This window comes from Carettochelys insculpta, chromosome 6 (genome assembly GCF_033958435.1).
Source record: "Carettochelys insculpta isolate YL-2023 chromosome 6, ASM3395843v1, whole genome shotgun sequence".
Lineage (NCBI taxonomy): Eukaryota > Metazoa > Chordata > Testudines > Carettochelyidae > Carettochelys > Carettochelys insculpta.
The window spans coordinates 111,736,069-111,759,218 of record NC_134142.1 but is presented as its reverse complement, the minus strand read 5'-3'; the positions used below and the strand labels follow the sequence as shown (position 1 = coordinate 111,759,218).

Sequence of the window (23,150 nt, the reverse complement as noted above, 5' to 3'; positions counted from 1 at the left end):
CATTTATTTTTTTCTCTGTTGATATTATTTTTGTGTATTCTAATGTGTTTTATAGGTGACGTAATTTACAGCAAAATCGATAAAGATGGATGTGAATATACAGCTGTTTGTAGTAAATTATGTGCAGTGGAGAGATTTAAGGGGCCATGTAAATCAACAACACCAGCAACAACAGCTATAACTGCTACTTCGACATCCATTTCAACTACAACTCCTACTATGACAGTTAGTTCAACAACTGTAATTGAGTGTCCCAGTGCTAAACCTCCCCGAAAGGTATCTATCTCTTATCTTCTTATGCAACCTGAAGAATATCTTTAATACTAATAGGATGCGCCAGAAAGAACATTATAAAATATTTAAAACTATATACCATCTTAAACAATTCATGAATTGCCTAGATGACAGGTTGTTTTGCACACTCCACAAGTTTGTGGATAATACTAACCTGGGGGAAAGATAGATACACTGGAGGATAGTATTAGGGTCCAGAGTGACCAAGATAGATTGAAGGATTGGGCCAAAAGAAATCTGATGAGGTTCAGCAAATGCAGTGTCCTACACCTAGGACAGAAGAATCTCAAGCACTGCTACAGGGACCAAATGGCTATGTGGCAGTTTTGAAGAAAAGGCTTGGAGGATTACTGTAGATGAGAAGCTGGATATGAGTCAACTGTGTGGCCTTGTTGCCAAGAAGGATAATGTCATATTGGGCTGCATTAGTAGGAGCATTGTCAGCAGACTGAGGAAGTGATTATTCACCTATATTTGGCACTGGTGAAGATATATCTGGCATGTCGCATTCAGTTTTGGGCCCCCCAGTAAAGAAAGGATTTGAACAGGGGACTGGGACACATGACATATTAGAGGAGGCTGAGGGGATTGGGCCTTATTTAGTCTTCATAAGAGAAGAATGAGGGGAGATTTGATAGCAGCCTTCCCCTACTTGAAGAGAGATTCCAAAAAGGATGGAGTCAGGCTATTCTTGAGTCAATTGTCTCAAGTTGCAGTAGAGGACTCTAGTCTGGATAACAGGGAAAACTATTTCTCTAGGGCTGTGTCTATGCTACCTCCCTACTTCAAAGGAAGGATGGTAAGTAGGGTGTTGGGAGTTTATTAATGAAGTGCTGTGGTGCATATGCTGCACTGCATTAACCAAATTCCTCCCCCTCCCCCATGGCAACTCCGAAGTGTTAAAATTCCAAGTGCTGGCTGGCGTCTAGCTGCGGCTCACCCACTGGTACTTCGAAGTGCCCGGGGTACTTCAAAGTTCCTTTACTCCTCAAAATTTTAACACTTCAGATATGCTATGGGGTGGGGGGAATTTGCTTAATGAAGAGCTGCATATGCACCACAGCACTTCATTAATCAACTCCCAACACCCTAGGGAAGTAATGGAAACTTCATCCTGAGAGGTTTTTAAGGTATGGATTGACAAAGCCTTGGTTGGACTGATTTAAGTGGTGTTAGCCTTGCTTTGAACAGGTATTTCAACTAGATGACCTCCTGAGGTCTCTTCCAACCCTCGTCTTCTATGATTCTATGAATTCTTGTAGAAGGTAATGTGCCCCTGTTTATGCGGAATTAGTATAAAACACTTGTAAGTCAGTCTGGATATTATATTATAATTTGTACAACTATCAGAAAGACAATTAGGCTTCCAAAATATTCTATTGAAATCTATAGCTCTTTATTCTCTCCATTCTGTAATGGCCAGTTTTGTCCCCTCTCTACACCAGAGTAAGGGGTGGGGATGCCTCACTCCTGGGTATGTCAGCTCTTCACTGGATTGATACATTTTGAGCATTCTCTAGCATATTTTTTTCACATTTTGTGCCCACTCTACTTTGTAACCCATAGAGATGCTTAGGGTATGATAATCTCCCCTGTGCCTTGACCAACATCTCTTCATACAACCCAAGCTCTGACTCTCCCATGAAGCTTTTCAGAACATATTATCATACATGGAGAGGTTCAGCAATAGCCAGGGGGCAATATGACTCCCTTAGGTTATAACACACCTTTAACAATTACCTCTGAGGCCTTGGTATAGATGGGAGTTTGAGAGGGATGTCACTTCTCCCCATTCTGACCATCACTGGATAGAGAGCTAGCTTTCATGATAACATGGATTGCTCGTATCCTAGCTGGCAGCTATTTTCTGAGTTATAAAGTAGTGGAGATCTTCAGGCTTTATTGATTATGTAAGGTCACACACATGTGAGTTGCAATAGAACCTTTCCCCTCATATACGAGCAATCACAGAAGTTTTATGCATTCACTTAGCACTGGTATCATCTACAAGAATTCTATAAGGAATGAGTGGGGTCATGAACTCCCCTCCCCTTGCCACAGTCCAGATTTAGTGTGCACTAAACTATAGAGCCTTCCCTTCCCTCCTCAAAATTCCTGTGGCTTTGTGTGTTCAAGAAACCTGACTATACTTTGGAACACCAGATGGTACATTGTCACAATGAGCCATACTGCCAGGGCTTAGTCTTAAGGGGTTTTTGTTTTATTTTTTGTTTTTCCTCATAGACACAAAAGTTTTAGGAGTATTAGCATAAGGCAGAGCAGAAGCAATGACTGTAAAGAGGGTTGCCTAACCCCTTCCATTATAATTGTCAATTTTCAATTTTTTAAATTTTTGACATTTTCCTTGATTAGCCACTTTGGATTGAATTGTTTCAGGAAGTTTGAACAAAATGGTGCCATTATGATTCACCCTTTTGTAGTGAAAAATGTATTGCACAATAACTGAAGAACTGTATTATAAGAAGGTAATTTCTTAAACATTTCAAGCATCTCAGCATTTTGGAACTAAAAATCTATATAAACCTCAAACCTAGCTGTAAGCTCTTGTGACACCAAATCTCTATTTTTAAAATCAGACAGGTGAAACATGGGCATTATCCAACTGTACCACTGCAACTTGTGAGGGAAACAACAAAGTGGTTATACAGCCAGTGAAATGCCCACCTGTAGAGAAAACTACCTGTGCTAATGGGTACCCACCAGTAAAGGTCTTCAGGGAAGATGGCTGCTGTTACCACTATGAATGTGAATGTAAGTGACAACTGAATTAAGGAAGAACATCACTGAAAATACGTTAAACAATTAAATTGAATATATGGGGATTTGTTTTTTTCCTGCTTCCAGGGCTAACTAAGAAGTTGTGTTACTGCTTATTTTTCTACTTTTTTCTTGTAAACTAATTGAGTCTTATCAGCTGCATTTTGTCCCTTTACCAGGTGTCTGTAGTGGCTGGGGTGACCCTCACTATATTACTTTCGATGGGCAATATTACACATTCCTTGGCAACTGCACATATGTCCTCGTGAAGCAGATTATCCCTAAATATAACTTCCGTGTTGACATTGACAATTACCTCTGCAGTGCAGAAGATGGAGTTTCCTGTCCTCAAGCCATTATTATTTACTATAACAACATAAAAGTCGTGATGACACGTGAACTCTATAAAGGAGCAATGGTTAATAAGGTAAAATTTAATTCTTTAAAGTGTTTGCAATGTTCCTATTTTGTTTCCTATTTCAGCAAAACAAAAATAAGGTATACAAGCATTCCTCTGAACCTCATGTATGATGTGAATTTGTGTTCATTGTAGCACAGAAATGGTTTAGACAGAGGACATCACAATATAAAAAAGATTATGCCAATTCTTATTATGCAATCATATAATAGAAGCTTTATGGAGTTAGAGCTATCCTTATTAGAAAAATACAAAATTATAGAAGAGGTGGATGCATTTGACAGAGGTAAATCCCTAGAGTAAGGAAGTTTGAAGACTAGGAACTTATGCTATTGTAAGAATAAGCTTAGTTTAGGAGTCCCAGCAAGACACATAAACCCATAGAATATGTTATTGACAAAAGTGAAGGAAGCGAGATATTTTATTTTTGGATCCAGTTAAGACACAATCTTTTGTAAGGGCTAGTGTGGAAATGCTTTGCTCCTGGGGATTTCTGTCTGATGCCAACTCATGTGTACAAAAGTAAACACAAAGGTGCACAAATATATACTAGAAGACTAATTCTCCCCTCATGGTGCAAACCAGCACACAGTCCATGTTAGTTAGCTGAATGGGGATCTCTCCCGGAATATGGAGATCTCTGAACAGGATAAACCCTTCCCCTGTCCCCCCTTGTAGCTCCTTCTCTACTGCTGGCATAGAAAATCTAGCTGAAGAGAAGGGGATAAACTGGAGAGTCCATTTACCCACCCCCACATCCCACCCCGTAGTTGTAAACTGCTGGTGGAAGTTGATGAAAATTAGAAATGATCTCATTTTTTATTTTGGGGACACACCTGGCACTCAAATGATCCAGGCTGGGGGTGGGGAAATGCAAATATGTGTGAATTCTACCCCCATAGATCTGTGCCACCCACTCATAAGCAAGAGTCAGGTATAAGATAGGGTATATTCAATTCTCCCTCCTCCATCCCAATCAAATAAGAAAGGAATTATGCTCCTAATACAGAAATAATTTCTGAAGAATGGTATCACCAACTAAAGGCCTATTCCTTTGGTTAGCCCCTGGAATCTGTGTGTGGCAAATGTGAATAATAGTTTAACTTAAAGATGAAAAAAGTCATTGTATAAAAATGGTGGGAGACATCTTTATTTTCATATGAGCTACAGGAGCATTCCGTGTGCTGGAGCCCCCTCATGATTTGGCCCATTGTGATTACACAATAATTACAGATTCTAACAGAATAATGGCATGAATATTTCCGCAGCTTAAAAAATAGCCAACTAGTAATTTTAATAAAGAAAAATGCCTACAAAAATACAAATTATATCATCATTCATTATATTTGGCTGTAAACTAATGTGCACTATCATAGAGCTTGCCCAGATGGAACACAACCAATTGCATAACAATGCTAATTGCACAGGGCCACAACTAAGTCACTCGGGGACTATAAAGCAGAACAGAAAGAAAATATTTTAAAAATATGAGTTATTATTATATAAACCACATGTGGGATAGACGGAACACAAGAAATAATATGATTATAACAATGAGTAAACAAAATATAAATAAGTGTCTAACAAAAGTGACTCCTGCAATGACATAATTTTTAACCCCGTATGCAGATTATCTTCAATAATTCAGTTGTCAAACCAGGCTTTGTGAAAGATGGCATTTCTGTTTCCACACTTGGCATCAACATGATTGTTGAAATACGTGAGCTTGGAGCTACCATCCTCTTCAGTGGGTTGATCTTCTCTGTGAAACTCCCATTCAGCAAATTTGGCAATAACACTGAAGGACAGTGTGGTAAGATAGATGCATTAATCATCCTCTTCTCACTCTCTTTATGTTTATTCCCTGAGCCACATTCATTCAAATTTACCATAGAGTGAAATTCATCAAAGTAAAGTAAATTGATTTAGGGAGAATTTGAGACTTGTCCATTGTAACTTTTAATATAATTTCACTCTCCTTCTAACAAATCCTTAATATTGTAATGAGCTGAATTTTATCTTATAATTTTAACCTTATATACACAGCTATAAAGTACACTCAAAGAAAATGAGGCCCTCTCAGTATCAAGAAATCTAAACATTTGATACTTTTACTATGCATGCCAATTTTGAATTTGATATTAAGTTAATACATTATGCACTTTGCCAGTGGCTCACAGCTTTCTGATCTGGTTATGTTTGTTGTCTTCCAGGCACATGCACAAATACTAGATCTGATGACTGCCGCCTGCCGAGTGGTAAGATCATTTCTTCCTGTACACAAATGGCTCCCCACTGGAAGATTGATGATGACAAGAAATACTGCACAGGAACATCAACACCAACACCCAACCTCACTACTCCATCTCCCAGCTGTGCCCCGCCTGCTCTTTGCAAGATAATTTTGAGCAAGTAAGATAAAATGAATTAATTTACTGTTCCTTAAATGAGCAAAAGTAACAAAAAATCTGTCCCTACCAAGTGCTTATCAACAAATGCAGGCTCAAATCTAGGGTGTTTGGCCCTACATACATATCTGAAGGCCAAACAGTTGTGTGACATCTACACAAGGAGGCAAATTCAATAGACGTTCTCTGCAAATGGAAACCACATATCTGTTTACACCGAGGAGATCTCCATAGTGATTCCACAGGTCTCAGAAGAAAGCGTGTGGAGACTGTCAGTAAGTCAGGAGTCTGGCAAGTAATGAAACCCAAATATCCTGGCTTCCAAGTTGTATACTTTAACCACAAAATCATGTCCCACCTGCTTTCCACAGGCATATCTATCCACACTAAGTTATACTTTTCAAACAACAACAAGGAAGTCATTTTGAGGCACTTGGAGGAGGGGAGAGCAATCAGGAATAGTCAGCATGGATTCATGAAGGGCAAGTCATGCCTGACCAATCTGATTAGTTTCTACGATGAGATAACGGGCTCTGTGGATAGGAGAAAATCAATGGATGTGATTTATCTTGACTTTAGCAAAGCTTTTGATACGGTCTCCCACAATATTCTTGTCAGCAAGTTAAAGGAATGTGGATTGGATAAATGGACGGTAAGATAGATAGAAAGCTGGCTAGAAGGTCGGGCCCAGCAGGTAGTGATCAACAGCTCAATGTCAGGATGGCGATCAGTTTCTAATGGAGTGCCCCAAGGTTTGGTTCTAGGTCCTGTTCTGTTCAACATATTTACCAATGACCTGAATGAGGGGTTGGATTGTACCCTCAGCAAGTTTGCGGATGACACTAAGCTAGGGGGAGAGGTAGATATGCTGCAGGGTAGGGACAGGGTCCAGACTGACTGAGACAAATTGGAAGACTGGGCTGCAAGAAATCTGATGAGGTTCAATAAGGAAGTGCAGAGTCCTGCACTTGGGCCAGAAGAATCCCAAGCATTGTTACAGGCTCGGATCTGACTGGCTCAGTAGTAGTTTTGCAGAAAAGAACCTGGGAGTTGTAGGGGACAAGAAGTTATATGTGTGTCAACAGTGTGCCGTTGTAGCCAAGAAAGGTAATGGCATATTAGGTTGCATCAAGAGGAGCATTGCCCGTAGATCCAGAGAAGTGATTGTTCCTCTTTATTTGGCTTTGGTGAAACCACATCTGGAGTATTGTGTTCAGTTCTGGGCCCCCAGTTATAGCAAGGATGTGGATACACTGGAGAGGGTCCAGTGGAGGGCGACCAGAATAATTAGGGGGCTGGTGCATATGACTTATGAAGAAAGGGTGAGGGAATTGAGACAAAAGAGAAGACTGAGGGGGGACTTGATAACCACGTTCAACTTACTGAAAGGAGGTGTCAAAGAGGCTGGAGAGAGACTGTCCACAGTGGTCATGGATGGCAGAACACGGAACAATGGTCTCAAGTTGCGGTTGGAAAGATCCAGGTTGAACATTAGGAAACACTTTTTCATTAGGAGAGTGGTGAAGCATTGGAATGGTCTACCCAGGGAAGTAGTGGAGTCTCCATCCCTGGAGGTGTTTAAGTCTCGCCTCAACAAAGCTCTGGTGCGGCTGATCTGATGGGTTTGGTCCTGCTTACAGCAGGGAGCTGGACTCGATGGCTTTTTTAGGTATCTTCCAGATCTATTTTGCTATGATTCTATGATTCTATGACATGACTTCACATTTGGAAGATGCCTGATAAGTCTGGTTTATGAAAGAGATTTCTTGCCACATAAAACAAAATCTAAAATGTGTGTACATTGCACAAAAAATATTCTACATGATGGTTTCAGACATTTGCACTTTTCCATTCTGGAGTCTTTTCCCCACATTTGTGCCCCATTTTAGAATAATGCTGAGTTAAATTTTTATCAGAAACTCATCTCAAAGGAGAAGGACAATATCTTCACACTATGATGTTCTTCTTTAACAAGAAGAGTTTTTGCATAGAAACAGCAGGAAATTAAATTTTTTGCTCCTTCTTTGTTGTGTTTAAAGAGTCTTTGAAGAATGCCACAAGGTGATACCACCACAAGATTTTTACAAGGGCTGTGTTTTTGATGCATGTTACATTAACAACGCATCCATGCAGTGTTCCAGCTTGGAGATATACGCCTCTCTCTGTGCTGCTAAAGGTCTTTGTATTGACTGGAGGGGAGAGACCAAAGGCAAATGCCGTAAGTATGGCAACATTAACTAATATATTTGTTAATGAAATCATTGTGCGCTTGTTCAGTAAGTTGGTCCTGCATTTCTTGCTTACTCAATGTATTTCTCACTCTGAAAATGTGAACAGGCCTGTCTCAGTGGTTTAGTGGATAGAATATGGCCAGTTTAATCAGATGATCCAAATTTGGAACAAACTTTAAATACCTAATTCACAAATTGTTGTCAGCATGAAGTATCACAGAGATGAGACTGGAAAAGTCAGAGTCTCATTTCAGACCAATGTAAATCCATCATAGCTCCAGTGAAGCAACTGAAGCTACTGTGGATTTACACAGGTATCAATGAGACCAGAATCTAGACAGATGTGTTTTGTGAAAGGGTAAATTACTAATTTGCTTCATTATAGCACCTGCTTGCTCATTAGGAAGACTAATATGAGATTTCAGTGAGAGGAAGAAAGGAATGGAAAGTTACTCATGGGAAATGATGAGGGGAAACGAAGCAATAAATTAAAATTCTTACATCCCAACTTACACAAGCCCTTGGTCCTTATTCACTGTTTTAGTGAGTGTCCTATTGATAGAAAGCCAGAATGAGTAAGGGGAGGGATTGGAAAGATTGCTTAAAAGCTTGGGAACTTAGATGAATGGGATCTCTTTCTACAAAATAGAATCCAAACTGAAATGCAATCTCTGATCTTTTTAACCTTCTTATATTTTCCCCTTGTCTAACAGCATATAAGTGTCCAGCTGGCAAAGTGTTTAAACCATGTGGGCCTCTTAATCCGGCTACTTGTGATTCAAGGTATTGAAATGAACATTAAAGCAAACCATTTAATTCAATGAGTCCTTATGGATTTTTGCCACTTGGTAAAAAAATCCACTTAGTGGATTTTTGCCACTTTATGGCTACGTCTACACGTGCACCCAACTTCGAAATAGCTTATTTCGATGTTGCGACATCGAAATAGGCTATTTCGATGAATAACATCTACACGTCCTCCAGGGCTGGCAACGTCGATGTTCAACTTCGACGTTGCTCAGCCCAACATCGAAATAGGCACAGCGAGGGAACGTCTACACGGCAAAGTAGCACACATCGAAATAAGGGAGCCAGGCACAGCTGCAGACAGGGTCACGGGGCGGACTCAACAGCAAGTCGCTCCCTTAAAGGGCCCCTCCCAGACACACTTTCATTAAACAGTGCAAGATACACAGAGCCAACAACTAGTTGCAGACCCTGTATATGCAGCACGGACCCCCAGCTGCAGCAGCAGCAGCCAGAAGCCCTGGGCTAAGGGCTGCTGCCCACGGTGACCACAGAGCCCCGCAAGGGCTAGAGAGAGAGTATCTCTCAACCCCCCAGCTGATGGCCGCCATGGAGGACCCCGCTATTTCGATGTTGCGGGACGCGGATCGTCTACACGTCCCTACTTCGATGTTGAACGTCGAAGTAGGGCGCTATTCCCATCCCCTCATGGGGTTAGCGACTTCGACGTCTCGCCGCCTAACGTCGATTTCAACTTCGAAATAGCGCCCAACACGTGTAGACGTGACGGGCGCTATTTCGAAGTTACTGCCGCTACTTCGAAGTAGCGTGCACGTGTAGACGCAGCTTATAAGCGGAGCTGGTCAAATTATCAATAGTAAATCATTCATCTGGTGAATTCTGGCATTTCTCATGAATGAAATGCATTGTTATTCACCAGATCTATTAATTAATAAAGAATTTAATCTGAAATCCTATTGCTTCTTTAAAGAAACAAACTATTTTCCCTCTTCATATGTATCCATCATCTAAATATGAGCTTCTGCCTGGGTTACCTGGCTGTTTGACTGTAAGAGATCTGTACACCAACATGCCTCTTTCTACTCCAGGGCTGTTCAACACAACGGCACTGGCCTAACTGAAGGATGTTTCTGCCCTGAAGAAAAAATTCTTGTCAATAAAAACAGTGGTATCTGTGTCCCTAGCTGTGGTAAGTATGATTTTTTTTTTAAACTTTAGGAGTAGATACGGCTCTGGACTGGGAAAGAGATGGCATGAGTTCAATTTCCCTCTCTACCACTGACACTGGGAAAGTCTCTTTATTTCTTAGTCTTCCCATCTGCAAACTGGGAATAATAATAGTTCTCCTTTGCAAAGCTCATTGAGATCTACTAATGAAAAATTCTATATAAGTACTGTTCTTATTTATCTAGAATGTGATCTAATGTCCACTGAAATCAGTGGCCGTGTCTACACTAGCCAAAAACTTCGAAATGGCCATGCAAATGGCCATTTCAATGTTTACTAATGAAGTGCTGAAATACATATTCAGTGCCTCATTAGCATGCGGGCGGCCATGGCACTTCGAAATTGACACGGCTAGCTACCGTGCAGCTCGTCCAGATGGGGCTTCTTTTCGAAAGGACCCCACCTACTTCGAAGTCCCCTTATTCCCATGAGCACATAGGAATAAGGAGACTTCAAAGTAGCCGTGGTCTTTCAAAAAGCAGCCCCATCTGGACGAGCCACGCGGTGGCAAGCTGTGTCAATTTCGAAGTGCTGCGGTTGCCCGCATGCTAATGAGGTGCTGAACATGTATTTCAGCTCTTCATTAGTAAACTTCGAAATGGCCATTTGCATGGCCATTTCGAAGTTTTTGGCTAATGTAGACACAGCCAGTATGTCTTTCCACTGGTTTCAATGTGTGATCAGTTGGGCTCCTGACAGTTTTATAAAAATTCTGAATATTGTGATCTATTACTGGTTATGAAACCAAATAACTAATAAAGCTTGAGAATGCAGATGTATTGCTGCTATGGCCCTGGCAAGATTCTCTCCCATCACAGAGTCAAAGCACCTCAATGCCTGTAACACTTGCCCTTTTTCAGTGCTCTGCCTGTTCTCAGCACAGACTAATAACCATAATTACCAGCTTGGTCATTTTTAGGTGTGTCTCAGTTTGCACTGATCACTGCGCTGAGAATTCATTTTACTTGTACGACTCATTATGGCTGTTACATTCTGAAGTGAAAAGCTAATATGTTACATTTGTTCTGCCATGTTCCTTGCACCCATCTCATTGGTTATTTTTATTTTAAAGTGTGTCCTCAGTGCATTGAGAACTTGTGAAACATTCAAACTGACCAAAACATACTTCTGCTGTGTAGTTTTCAGTATTTATCTGAAAATTTGCCCACCTTTCATCTCTGAAGTATTGCATCAGTGCCTGCCTGAATCTGTCACTCCTCTTCTTCTGGGATATATCAACAGGCTGTTTCCATTTGCAGTAGCCTGACCCACCTCCGTTAATAACTATCCTTTCATTTTTTTCAGATTTCTGTCCAGGACCAGAAGGTCTACCCAAATTCGTGAGTATTGCAATCAGGATTTTTTTTTTTTTACCAGGTATAGACTGGTTTTCTGAAGCAACATTTGGAGTTTATAAACATGGGATTTCCCAAACATTTCAACAGATTTTGAGGAATATTTATTTTTGGAAAATTTGTGTCCCTATTCAATCTGTCTGAATTCTGGGACCCAGAATAATTGTATGAGTATCTAAATTATAGATAATGAGTTCTATTTCTAATCTTTCCATTACACTCTGAAAATAAAGAAGGCCAAATAGCAGTCCTAGCAGACCAGCATATTGGTTTCCTTTATTTTCTGGAATTTGGCATACAAAGTTTATTAGCAATGAAGGTCTGCATGAGGAAAATTTAGTAATAGCTAGCAAACTTTGCAGTCCCAGTTCTTTAACCATGTAGTTTCTACAAGACCCATTTTATAACCCGACATATGCCGTTACTAATATGAGAATTTTGTTATGCTTTCAGAACAGACTTGGGTGTTCCTCTGCTCTTTCAGTTATATTTCTTGTATGCATCATGCAACAACAAGGAATTAATAGATTTATGCAAGAAAACATAGTTGAATACTGAAAATAACATTTGGAGTCTTCTTCTTACAGTTTTCAGAGTTTGAGATTCCCTTCTAAGATTAGTCTAGAAATAACAAACTAGTCAGATTAGCTTCTGTGCCAGAAAAGATAATGGAGCAAATAATTAAGAAATCCATTTGCAAACATTCTGGAAGATAAGCAGGAGATAAGTAACAGTTACCGTAGATATGTCAAGAACAAATCATATCAAATCAAACTGATAGCTCTCTCTGATAGGATATCAAGCCTTGAGGATGAGGAGAAAGCATTAGATGTAGTATACCTAGACTTTAGTAAGGTATGTGGTACAGTCTCACACAACATTTTTTTACAAACAAACTAGGGAAATACATCCTAGACAGGGCTAGTATAAGGTGGATTCATAACTGGTTGGATAAATGCTCCCAGAGAGTAGTTATCAATCACTCACAGTCATGCTGGAAGGGCATAAGAAGTGGGGTTTCATGGGGTTTAGTTTTGGGACAAATTCTGTTCAATATCTTCATCAACGATTTAGATAATGGCATAGAAAGTATACTTATAAAGTTTACAGATGATATTGAGCTAGGAGGGATTTCAAGTGCTCTAGAGGATAAAATAGAATTATAATTCGAAATGATCTGGACAAACTGGAGAAATAGTCTGAGATAAATAAGATGCAATTCAATATGGACAAATGCAAAGTATTCCACTTACAAAGCAACAAATCAGTTTAACATATATGAAATGAGAAATGATTGTCTAGGAAGGAATACTGCAGAAGGGTGTTGGGAAGAGGGGGGTCACAACAGACCAGAAGTTAAATGAGTCAACAATGTAACACAGTTGCCAAAAAACACACACATCATTCTGGGACAGATTAACAAAAGTGCTGTAAGCAAGACATGAGAAGTAATTCCTCAGCTCAATTGTGTGCTGCTTAAGCCTCAGCTGGAGTATGATGTCCAGTTCTGGGTGCCATATTTCAGGACAGATGTGGACATATTGTAGAGGGTCCAGAGAAGAGCTATAAAATTATTAAAATGTCTAGAAAATATGACTTATGAGGGAAGTTTGAAAAAATTGGGTTTAATATGGAGAAGATCAGGATGAGAGGGGACATGATAATAATTCTCAATACCTCAAAGATTGTTGCAAGAGGGAGAAAAATTATTCTCCTTAACCTTTCAGGACAGGACAAGAAGTAATGGGCTTAAATACCAGCACGGGCAATTAAGGTTGGACATTAGGACAAACTCCCTAATTATCAGCATAGTTAAGCAACAGAATAAAGTGCCTAGAGAGGTTGTAGAATCTCCATCACTGGAAAATTTTAAAAGCAGGTTTAACAAACATTCATCTGCGCTTGTCCAGATGGCACTTGTTTCTGCCATTACTGCAGTGGCATGGACTTGATGACTACCTGTTCTAGTATTCTAGGATTCTATGAATAATGCCAATGCTGCACGTCATAGCTTTAGCCATGAACATACGAACTCAAGAAAATATTCTCACTCTGTTCTAAACAACCTTTTTTTCTCCTGCAGCCTGGAGAACAGTGGAAAAGCAATTGCCAAGACTGTTCCTGTGACAATTACACTCTTACAGTGCAGTGTAATAAGCACCCATGTCAACCAACTCCACCAGTCTCTTGTGATAATCCAGGGTTTGTTCCTGTCCAGTCACTGAAACCCGAAGACCCATGCTGTGTCCAGACTGAATGCCGTAAGAGTTCTCTCTGCTCTTCCATGTGGAAAATGCTGCATATGTCATGGGGAATTTATGAGGCATCTGTTCAATATTTAATTTGGATTTCGCTTTGTTCATATTGTGCCCGCTTGTCACATCACAACACCCATACTTTTTGCATAGCATTTGCAAAATGTCTGAATTGGTCACCTTTCCAAAGAAATATATTTCATTTCCAAGAGAGAAAAAACATGTATCATCAACACAAGGAAAACATGCCTCCCCACGGGTCACTTGAAATTTTCAATTATTTTACATGTTGGAAGAAAACAAACTCTACAGCCCCTAGTAAGTAAATAATACTGCCACCAACAAAATCTCTCTATCACCACCAACTGATCCCAACAAAAAACCTGCTGTCACTCGAAGTTCTAAACTATTTCACAAAATCTCTAGAACATTTACAAGTTGGAGTAGATATTCTGTGAACTTCTGAAAGGCATCAGATTCCCAAACCCTGTAAAATTTTCCCATCAAATTTATCTCTGACTGGAGAGAGAAGTTTCCATTAATCCACTCTTCTGAGCCACAACCTTAAACTATTTGCTTTAAGAAGTAAGGTTAAGAATAAAGCTCGTTAACTTTACATGAGGTTTTAGGGAGGTTCCTCTAGTTGTTCTGCAGAAGATATGCATTAGACAAAGTCATCCTCATGCTTGTTCACATAGCTGTGGTGCTAATTATGGCACAGAGTGTGAAGAAACTTAAGAAGCTTTTGTTCATACAACGTAGATCGTCTGTACTTCAGTAAATTGAATCCCTTGTTTCCTGTTTTCTGTTATATAGGATGCAATACAAGCTACTGCCCCAAATCAGTGTACAGCTGTCCACCAGGATTTGAGTTAATCCCGGAAGTACAGAATGGAAATTGTTGTACTATCTTCAAGTGTAGTAAGTGTGAAGCTCTTCTTTTGTGAATTATCCACACCTATTAAGTAGTTGAAGAACGCAGTCTGAGCAGCACAGAGGGATCAAGTTACATTCTGTTGTTACATCTCGCCACATTTGACTGATAGCTTTTCATGTCTTTCTGCTTCTTTTAAAAAATTACATTTACATCACACGGTTTTATTCTTTCTCCTTACAGAGCTGGTACCAGGCTGTATGACCAATGGAACTTTCTACATGGTATGTACATATGTTATTTATGCTAAAACTTATTATTGTGCAGAGCCTAGCATAGTGGCCCATGTTTGGGCCTCCTAGGGTGTGACATTAACACAAAATAACCATAACAACATAATAGAGCAAAAATTATTTTAGAATTCTAACAGGGGCCTGATAGGTACATTCGCTGCACAAAGACTGACTTAAACATAGGCCATTACTTCACCAAAAAACATTATTCCATTACCCTCTGCATAAGCGTAAAGACTTTTCACCAAGAAAAATAGGGTACCCATATTACTGACATTGGGAGTCTGGTTAAATAGAGTGGGTCAAATTTTCCAGTGTGGAAAGAAGTTAGCCCAGTATTTGCTATTTATGAGATATGCTCACAAAGCCATTCATTATTGTTAACTACTAACAAGCCTCCTTTTTGATTTTTTTTAGCCTGGAGCTGTCATTCCAAGTGGTACCTGTGAAAAGTGCATCTGCTCTGCTAAAGTAGAGCCAGAGAGCCAGAGAAATATTGTGGACTGCCAACCCATTCCATGTGACACAAAGTGCCCAATGGTAAGTGCTGCCATGTAAAAACCTGCCTGAGAAAAAATTAGCATCCTTCACTCAGTGCAAATACTTTTATATTCCTTTATAAACAGGGCTATGTATACAAGAGGAAAGAGGGAGTGTGCTGTGGTGAATGTGTTCAGGAAGCTTGTATAGTGAAGACAGAAAAAGACATCGTTCATGTGCTTCCGGTAATCACTGCTTTAAAGTTTTCTTCTTCTGTCCTCGCACTCACACACAGTGTCTTCTCTTGTATTAGCTAGAACCCAGCACAATGGGACTTCCATTCTGATTGAGGCTTCTGGGGGCTGCTGAGATAATAATGATAACTTTCAGAATTGAAAGTTAAAAGCAATGTAGATAAAAACACTGGATTGGGTTTTGCCCTCAGTATGAAAACACACCTTGTGTTGCTCTCCGTAGGAGTCATGCTTATATAATGGGGGCAGAAGCTGGCTACTAAGGGCCAATTACAACTGCAAGCTTTATAATATTACTGTGACAAATCCTGGTGTCAACAAAGTCACTGGAAATTTTGACACTGGCTTGAATGGTAGTATGGCTTTCCCCACTGTTTATTTTCTCAAGAGGAATGGCACGTGAGTATCTTTACATTGTGCTGTGTCAAAGCGCCTCCTCTAACTTGGTGGGTCCCACACTTTTTGGTGGATTATTTGCATCAGAAGCTCTCACGAGCCCTCAGGTTATACACCAGCCTGTTATTTTGCTGTGTTTCTCTCATCACTGGCCAGTACAGGGAAAAGAGAGAAAACTAAACTCCTTAGTCTCTGCTGCCTCTACAAATGATTCAGGCAAGACAAACCCCTCCACTAAGTCAGTCCTTCTCCTGTGCTGGATGGAGGATGGGGGATTCTAGGCCAGCCCTCTACTCTGGGCTCCAGCCCAGGGGCGCTGTGGTAGCAGCTACCTACAGTGACTCAAATTTCAGTTGTGTGATAGTAAAGATTTCCTGGGCCACTTCCCTGCAGCAGCCTCCAGCACCCTCCTTAGCACAGGCTCTTCCCTCTGGTACCTGATTGTACTGACTCCTCTTAGACTCTCCACAGCTTTTTATCTCCTCCACTCCTCACCCAACATGGAGTTATCAGAAGAGAAGCCTTTTTACAACCAGTCTCAGCTAGTTCTTCATTGGCTCTAGTTGTCCTGATTAATGTCTCCCTTGAGTCTGCAAGCCTTCTAATTGTCTCCAAGGCTACGTCTACACGTGCACGCTACATCGAAATAGCTTATTGATGTAGCGACATCAAAATAAGCTATTTTGATGAATAATGTCTACACATCCTCCAGGTCTGGCAACGTCGACGTTCAACTTCGACATTGGGCAGCACCACATCGAAATAGGCGCTGTGAGGGAACGTCTACACGCCAAAGTAGCACACATCAAAATAAGGGTGCAAGGAACAGCTGCAGACTGGGTCACAGGGCAGACTCAACAGCAAGCCGCTCCCTTAAAGGGCCCCTCCCAGACACAGTTGCACTAAACAACACAAGATCCACAGAGCCGACAACTGGTTGCAGACCCTGTGCATGCAGCATGGATCCCCAGCTGCGACAGCAGCAGCCAGAAGCCCTGGGCTAAGGGCTGCTGCACACGCTGACCATAGAGCCCCGCAGGGGCTGGAGAGAGAGCATCTCTCAGCCCCTCAGCTGATGGCCGCCATGGCGGACCCCGCTATTTCGATGGTGCGGGACACAGATCGTCTACACGTGCCCTACTTCAACGTTCAACTTCGAAGTAGGGCGCTATTCCCATCCCCTCATGGGGTTAGCGGCTTCGACTTCTCACCGCCTAACGTCGATTTCACCTTTGTAATAGCGCCCAACATGTGTAGCCATGACGGGCGCTATTTCGAAGTTGGCGCCGCTACTTCGAAGTAGCGTGCACGTGTAGACATGGCCCAAGTGTTTTAATTGGCCTGATTGCCCTGATACATTCTAGCAGGTTCATTCTGATACTGGATCAACCCCTGCCAGTTTACTCTGCGAGCAGGAACTTACTCAGTCTAGGGCTAATGTATCTCCCTTCAATCACTTTTCTGCAGCCCTCTGGCCTGACCCCATCACAGTACATAACAGGTCATTACAGAAAGACAGACATCTTCAATACCAAGTCCACATATGTATATCCCTATGCAAATTTGAGAATATGACAGATGGAAAAACAATGAAACCATTCACAGCCAGTTTGTCTCCCTTCCAAACCAACCTGTGCAGTCTACATTTTTCACAGTATTGCTTATTCTTATTGTGTAATTATCACTTCACAGTAATTCCGAGGCAGTTGAATGGATATGGATAGGTGAATCCTTTAGTAAAATGTTGTTAAAAATGTAGAGGTAGAAATATAACCTCACACTTTTAGTGTACTGATTTTTAATTCCTAGACCATAGTAGCTATGCTGCTAATGTAACCTACATACCTAATGGGTATGATGTACTTTTCCACCTAGTGGCACTGAGATCACTTACTCCAGAAGGTATGTGGGTTACACTAACATTACAGCAACAAAGGGTCCTGTGGCACCTTATAGACTAACAGAAAAGTTTTGAGCATGAGCTTTTGTGAGTACAGACTCACTTCATCAGCTGCTCATGATCATTAACATTACAAAAGCCCTCAACAGGATCTTCCTGACTTAGCTCTTGATGACTACAAATCAGCTTTTTGCAAAAGTATCACAGCATGGTAGATAGTAGGAAAAAAGGATTTTTAAAGAAATAATATGTAGATTTCTATTAACTTTTTACAAATGTTAATTACTTACAGGTTGGAGAAGTCTGGCATGAACCTGGTGATAACTGTACCTTCTATAAATGTGAAGAAATTGAGGATCAGTTTGTTCCTGTCACTCTAAGGAAAGTCTGTCCATTGTTGAACCCAGAAGATTGCAACCCAGTAAGTACAACTAAATATTCCTCTAATTCTCATGTTTGTTGTCCTGGTGAAGGATAGGACTACTGTCTCCAAAAACCATACCTGAACCAAGATATTATATGGGACGTAATGCCAATGATAGCCTACGATCCCCTGGAATTTAACTTGAATCAACGTCTTGTTCTGCACTGAATTATAAAATATTGAGTATAGGGCAGAACACATAAAGAGAAGTGGGATTTTCAAAAGTGGCAAGTGATACAGGAGCATAAGTTCCACTGAAAGTTAATTGGATTTGTACTCCTAAGTCACGTAGGTGCTTTTAAAAATCCCATCCAATGAGACTAAGCAAAGTGAAGAAGAGTTCATTATTTTGAAGGGGGGGAACAAGGTGAAGGAGATCACTTTATTTTGATGGGGGAAATCAGGATTTTGCATTGGATTGAACCAGGGCTGCATAGGTGGAAAGCCCATGTTTTATTGACTAGGGTTGAATCTATATTTTCTGGACGATCGACCGTGGTGCAGTCTATCTATCTTCTTAAGTTTGATTGTGCAGGGTTCTTAGGGAATGGCAAAATTGATCTCTCCGGGCTCAGCCATCAACCCCGGTACTCCATGCTATTGTGTGGAGTAAGGGACTTCAGTGCAAACTTGAGGTGCACCGATCTACACTAGGTAAGTTGATTCTGGTATGTCAGTTCTAGCTATGCTAATGGCGTACCTAGAATTACATAACAGAAATTGACCTTCCACATTAGTTGATCAATGCTAGTTTAATTCCTAACTTGCAAAGCTCTAACTTCAGTTGCTCAGAATGTAATGTATCTGCAACATGCACTATTTAAAAGTTGGGTTAATTTATACAATATTGGAATACTTAACCCCAAGGGTAGAAAAGGAGTACCACTTAACACCAGGCTGTAAGGAAATGCCTATTAATGGTATATGGATACAGACATTACCATTCTCTGGTACCATCAAACTCCACCAGCCCTGCTTCAAACCTGCATTTATCTTGATGCACATCTCTTGCTGGCACCAAGGAATCCGGGGTTGCAGGGAAAGCCCCCAGGGTTAGTATGTACACTCCAATTCTTAGTCAATTTCCCATGTTTCTGCATTACAGGCTGACATCAGAGTAACAGAAGATGGCTGCTGCAAAATATGTCGGTCAAAACTTATAAGTAAGTCAAGCTACTTTTGTGGTGCAAATACAAAATAGGTGGTCTAATTAGTGCCTTAAAGCATATTTGCCACATTGGGTGGCAGGTGAGCAGACATAATGGCTGAGCAGAGGTGCTCTGAACCATTCATTATGCCTATGTTGGGTAAATTTAAGCAAACTGCTTTCTGCTGGGACAAGAGAGGGGAACAAGGAGTGGCTGGGAAAAGAATATTCCTAGCACACAGTACGGTTCCTCTGAAAATGTATAGTATGTGCTTCTCCCTCCCTATTGCTAGATGTTAGCCTTTATGTGGAAGGGAGATGATCATGGTCACTCTCCAGTATACCTGGACATGTTCTCTTCAAAGGATAGAGTGACAAACCAATTATGAACGCTGGCCATGCTTTTAAACACTACCACTGAAACAATTCAGTCTGGGCTGTGCACTAGTACTTAAGGAAAGGGGAGCCTTCACTCTTCCTTGAAAATAAAAGCAGCAAGAGTGAGAATTTGGCCATATATAATAAAAACAGGTAAACACACAAAGTCATATCTCCCCCATTTAGCTCCACCCCCCTCAGTTTTCTATCAATAATTGCATATGGTAGATATGAACATTATCCATTTTTCCCTTTTTACTGATGATCCAGATTGTGGACTGCATACTACCACTACGGTCATCAGACACGGGAAATGTCAGTCTTCTGCGCCTGTTGAACTAACATACTGCAATGGCAACTGTAATACTTCTTCAATGTAAGTGGCTGCAAGCTCATTGCTCACTTTCCTTATGTATGATTGTCCTTGTGCCTTTCTGGTGGCAGGGAGAAAATTATGCATTTTTAATATATCCAATATCCACCTAATAAGCAGATGTTTTTTTCTGCTGTGTTGACTTGAATTTCTGACACCTTCTGTGCTATGAGATGTTAATCACTTTAAGATCTAGCAGCTTTTACCAAATGGAAGCTTGGTGGTACAGTGACAAATGCCTTTAATGTCTGACCCTCTGACTTGAGCTCTTGCCCTTTTAAAAATTAGGTCACTAGTCTCATTCTGGACATCATTTGTGTATTGACAAAGTGTGACCTTGACTAAGTCATTTAGCTGCACTATATCTCCATTTCTCCACCTGTAAAAGGTACATAATAAATGTAAGCACCTTCGTAAAATATTTTGAGCTCTTTGGGTGATAGGGTCAGATCTTGCCACTTGTACATGCAGCCACAACCTCTTCCACAAACAGTCCCAATGCAGTGATATTTCACCATAGTGTTGTCACCATATTAATGTCAAAGAGATTGCACCATAATTGGTGGTATTTAGCAAAAGTGATATATTTTGTTGTTAATTTTGCAGCAGTTCTTCTGATTTATTTTTTCTTATTGGCTTTGTTTTGTGGCCAATCAGGTATTCCCTTGAGGCGAATGTGATGCAACACAGGTGCAAGTGTTGTCAAGAGGTCAAGACCAGCAAAAGACAGGTGAACCTGAGCTGCCCTGATGGAAAAACTATTAATTATGCATACATCCATGTGGAACAGTGCAAATGTGTGGGCACAGAGTGCAGCCCACAAACCCTTCTCACCACTCCAGCTGAGCAGAAGGAACAAGAACAGCAGCAAGAGGAAGATGGTGAGCAGTAACAACGGCAGCCGAAGAACCAGAAATGAAAAGAAACCCAAACCAAGAAGACTAGGATATAAATTAAAATAATTATTTTGCTTGTTTCTCACCCCACCCCCCACCCATAATAAACAAGTATCCAAAGCAGCTGGAATCTTGGACATAAAGATGAAATTCCTGTATACATGCTAAAATTTCTTTTTCCTATTTCACTTTCTAGTGCCAATGGATCTCACTGCTTTTAGTGTCTTCTTTTTGTCAGTGATACTGTACTATAGGAGTCACAGCTTTTCTTTCAATGGGGCAGAGAGTGAGTGGAGCTATATTCTAACTATTACCACAGCAATTTTAGAAAGTCCTTGCTGTAAACTATGATCTCTTTTTGTCTTGACATTTCCCCTGTGGTGATTCTGATACTGACTGCCCAAGGCTAAGCATAGAACAAACATGACTGCATCACTTAATTTTTCAGTAGTCACTCACAGTCATTACAGTGGGTTCCACACCCTCCTGAAACTAATCATTGCATTGAAATAGACAATTTTTAAAATTCCCTTTGATTCCAATTCAGTTAGGCAGTGTCAACAGTTCAAGCTCAGGAAAAATACAGGCAATCACTCTCACCTGCTTACCTTGCTGCTAGTTCATTTGTTTCTCAACATTAAAGACAGTTTAGGTTGTAGCAAATGCATCATCTCAATCTTAAACTTTACAGATACTGGGGGGTTGTGGTGTTGTAGGAAAAAAGGAAGGAAGAAACACTACCATAGTAGGCTGCTGTGGAATATTCCATGTTTACATGAGCTCATGAGCATAGTAAATGAATGAAAATTTGGATATTTGTATTATTTGGTTTTGGTTAATTGTTTACAGAAGAAATATATTTTTTGCCAAAAGGGGTATATGAAGGATTTTTTTGTAAACAAAATAATAATAGTAGTCATATAAATTCTTTCCTAGGAAATGGAGATTTTTTAAAAAATATTGTACCATTGCTATTTATTTTGTTTCTAGGAATGTAAGTGTACTGGACCATTTCCTCCAATTAAGTTGCCCCCATTTTCTAGCATCAATGGGTATCTGGTTGTGGGATGTTTTCTTTTCGACTTTGTTTTCAGTTTGTTTCTTAAGAAAAGCTATGATGATTAATGAAACTTCTAGCATTTTGCAAATTTTGTGGCCTCTGCTTTTTTTCATTTGTCTGAATCCTTCACAAGCAGTTTGCATACCCAGCATATTTGCTTCCCCTTCTACCATAGCCTTTTGTAAGCAGCCCCAGTTTATAATGTCATTCTGTTTAGTGTCACCCCAGTCCTTATTAACAATGTAGAAGAGTAATTTGTATAGGTGGTTCCAAGCTGTAGTTTCTAGAACAGGGTTTCCCAACCTGTGTGTCGGGACCCAAGCATGGGTCACAATTACATTTCGAAAGGGTGGAGGCTGGGCTGGGCAGCTTCACAGGTGTCTATTAAGAAGCAATTCACACTCCTGAAGTGGTTCTCAACTTCTTAATTGGATTAACAGCAGTCAAGTAGCTAAGCCAATCAATTAAATTTAGAACCATTTCAGCTGCAGGGCAGAGGACGGCATACCTCTGGAACAGCACCCAGCTCAGGTAAACTGAGGGCCTGGGTTCAAGAAGGGCAGAGCTGATCAGCTCCCTGGCTTCCAGTCTCTGCAGGAGGTGGGGTCCCCCAAGCCAGGTTCCCATGACTGGCACTGCCAGTGGGTCTCTGCCCCATCTGGCTTCCAGCAGCAGGGTGGGTGTCTCCCCAGCCAACTAGGGCTCTGCCCCAGCTGGGTTCCTGCAATGGGGTCAGGGGTCCCCCCTGCCAGCCAGCTTCCAGCTGTGGGGATGGAGGTCCCGATGCCTCTCCTAGCTCCCTTCAGCCTCTGAGTGACTCCCAGCCCCGAGCATGACTCCCCTAGCCCCCTGTAGCCCCTGAGTGAGACACCCTTAGCCCCCTTCAAACCATGAGTAACTCCGAGCCCCTGAGTGTGACTCCCCTAGCCCCTGAGTGAGAC

General features: G+C 40.9%; 1 protein-coding gene across 1 annotated transcript in view; it reads left to right on the top strand.

Moving 5' to 3' along the window:
- The window catches only part of MUC5AC (mucin 5AC, oligomeric mucus/gel-forming), a 152,976-nt gene extending 130,679 nt beyond the window's left edge, over nucleotides 1-22,297 (top strand). The window contains exons 32-49 of the mRNA XM_074998547.1: nucleotides 56-276; nucleotides 2,892-3,066; nucleotides 3,252-3,499; nucleotides 5,120-5,303; nucleotides 5,704-5,902; nucleotides 7,938-8,116; nucleotides 8,843-8,912; nucleotides 9,986-10,086; nucleotides 11,430-11,464; nucleotides 13,563-13,740; nucleotides 14,551-14,655; nucleotides 14,852-14,892; nucleotides 15,319-15,441; nucleotides 15,528-15,626; nucleotides 18,224-18,352; nucleotides 19,461-19,518; nucleotides 20,151-20,256; nucleotides 20,911-22,297. Of these exons, the coding sequence (XP_074854648.1) occupies nucleotides 56-276; nucleotides 2,892-3,066; nucleotides 3,252-3,499; nucleotides 5,120-5,303; nucleotides 5,704-5,902; nucleotides 7,938-8,116; nucleotides 8,843-8,912; nucleotides 9,986-10,086; nucleotides 11,430-11,464; nucleotides 13,563-13,740; nucleotides 14,551-14,655; nucleotides 14,852-14,892; nucleotides 15,319-15,441; nucleotides 15,528-15,626; nucleotides 18,224-18,352; nucleotides 19,461-19,518; nucleotides 20,151-20,256; nucleotides 20,911-21,145 (2,486 nt within the window). The 3' untranslated portion in view covers nucleotides 21,146-22,297. The remainder of the gene's footprint in view (nucleotides 1-55; nucleotides 277-2,891; nucleotides 3,067-3,251; nucleotides 3,500-5,119; nucleotides 5,304-5,703; nucleotides 5,903-7,937; nucleotides 8,117-8,842; nucleotides 8,913-9,985; nucleotides 10,087-11,429; nucleotides 11,465-13,562; nucleotides 13,741-14,550; nucleotides 14,656-14,851; nucleotides 14,893-15,318; nucleotides 15,442-15,527; nucleotides 15,627-18,223; nucleotides 18,353-19,460; nucleotides 19,519-20,150; nucleotides 20,257-20,910) is intronic.
- Nucleotides 22,298-23,150: the final 853 nt, after the last annotated feature.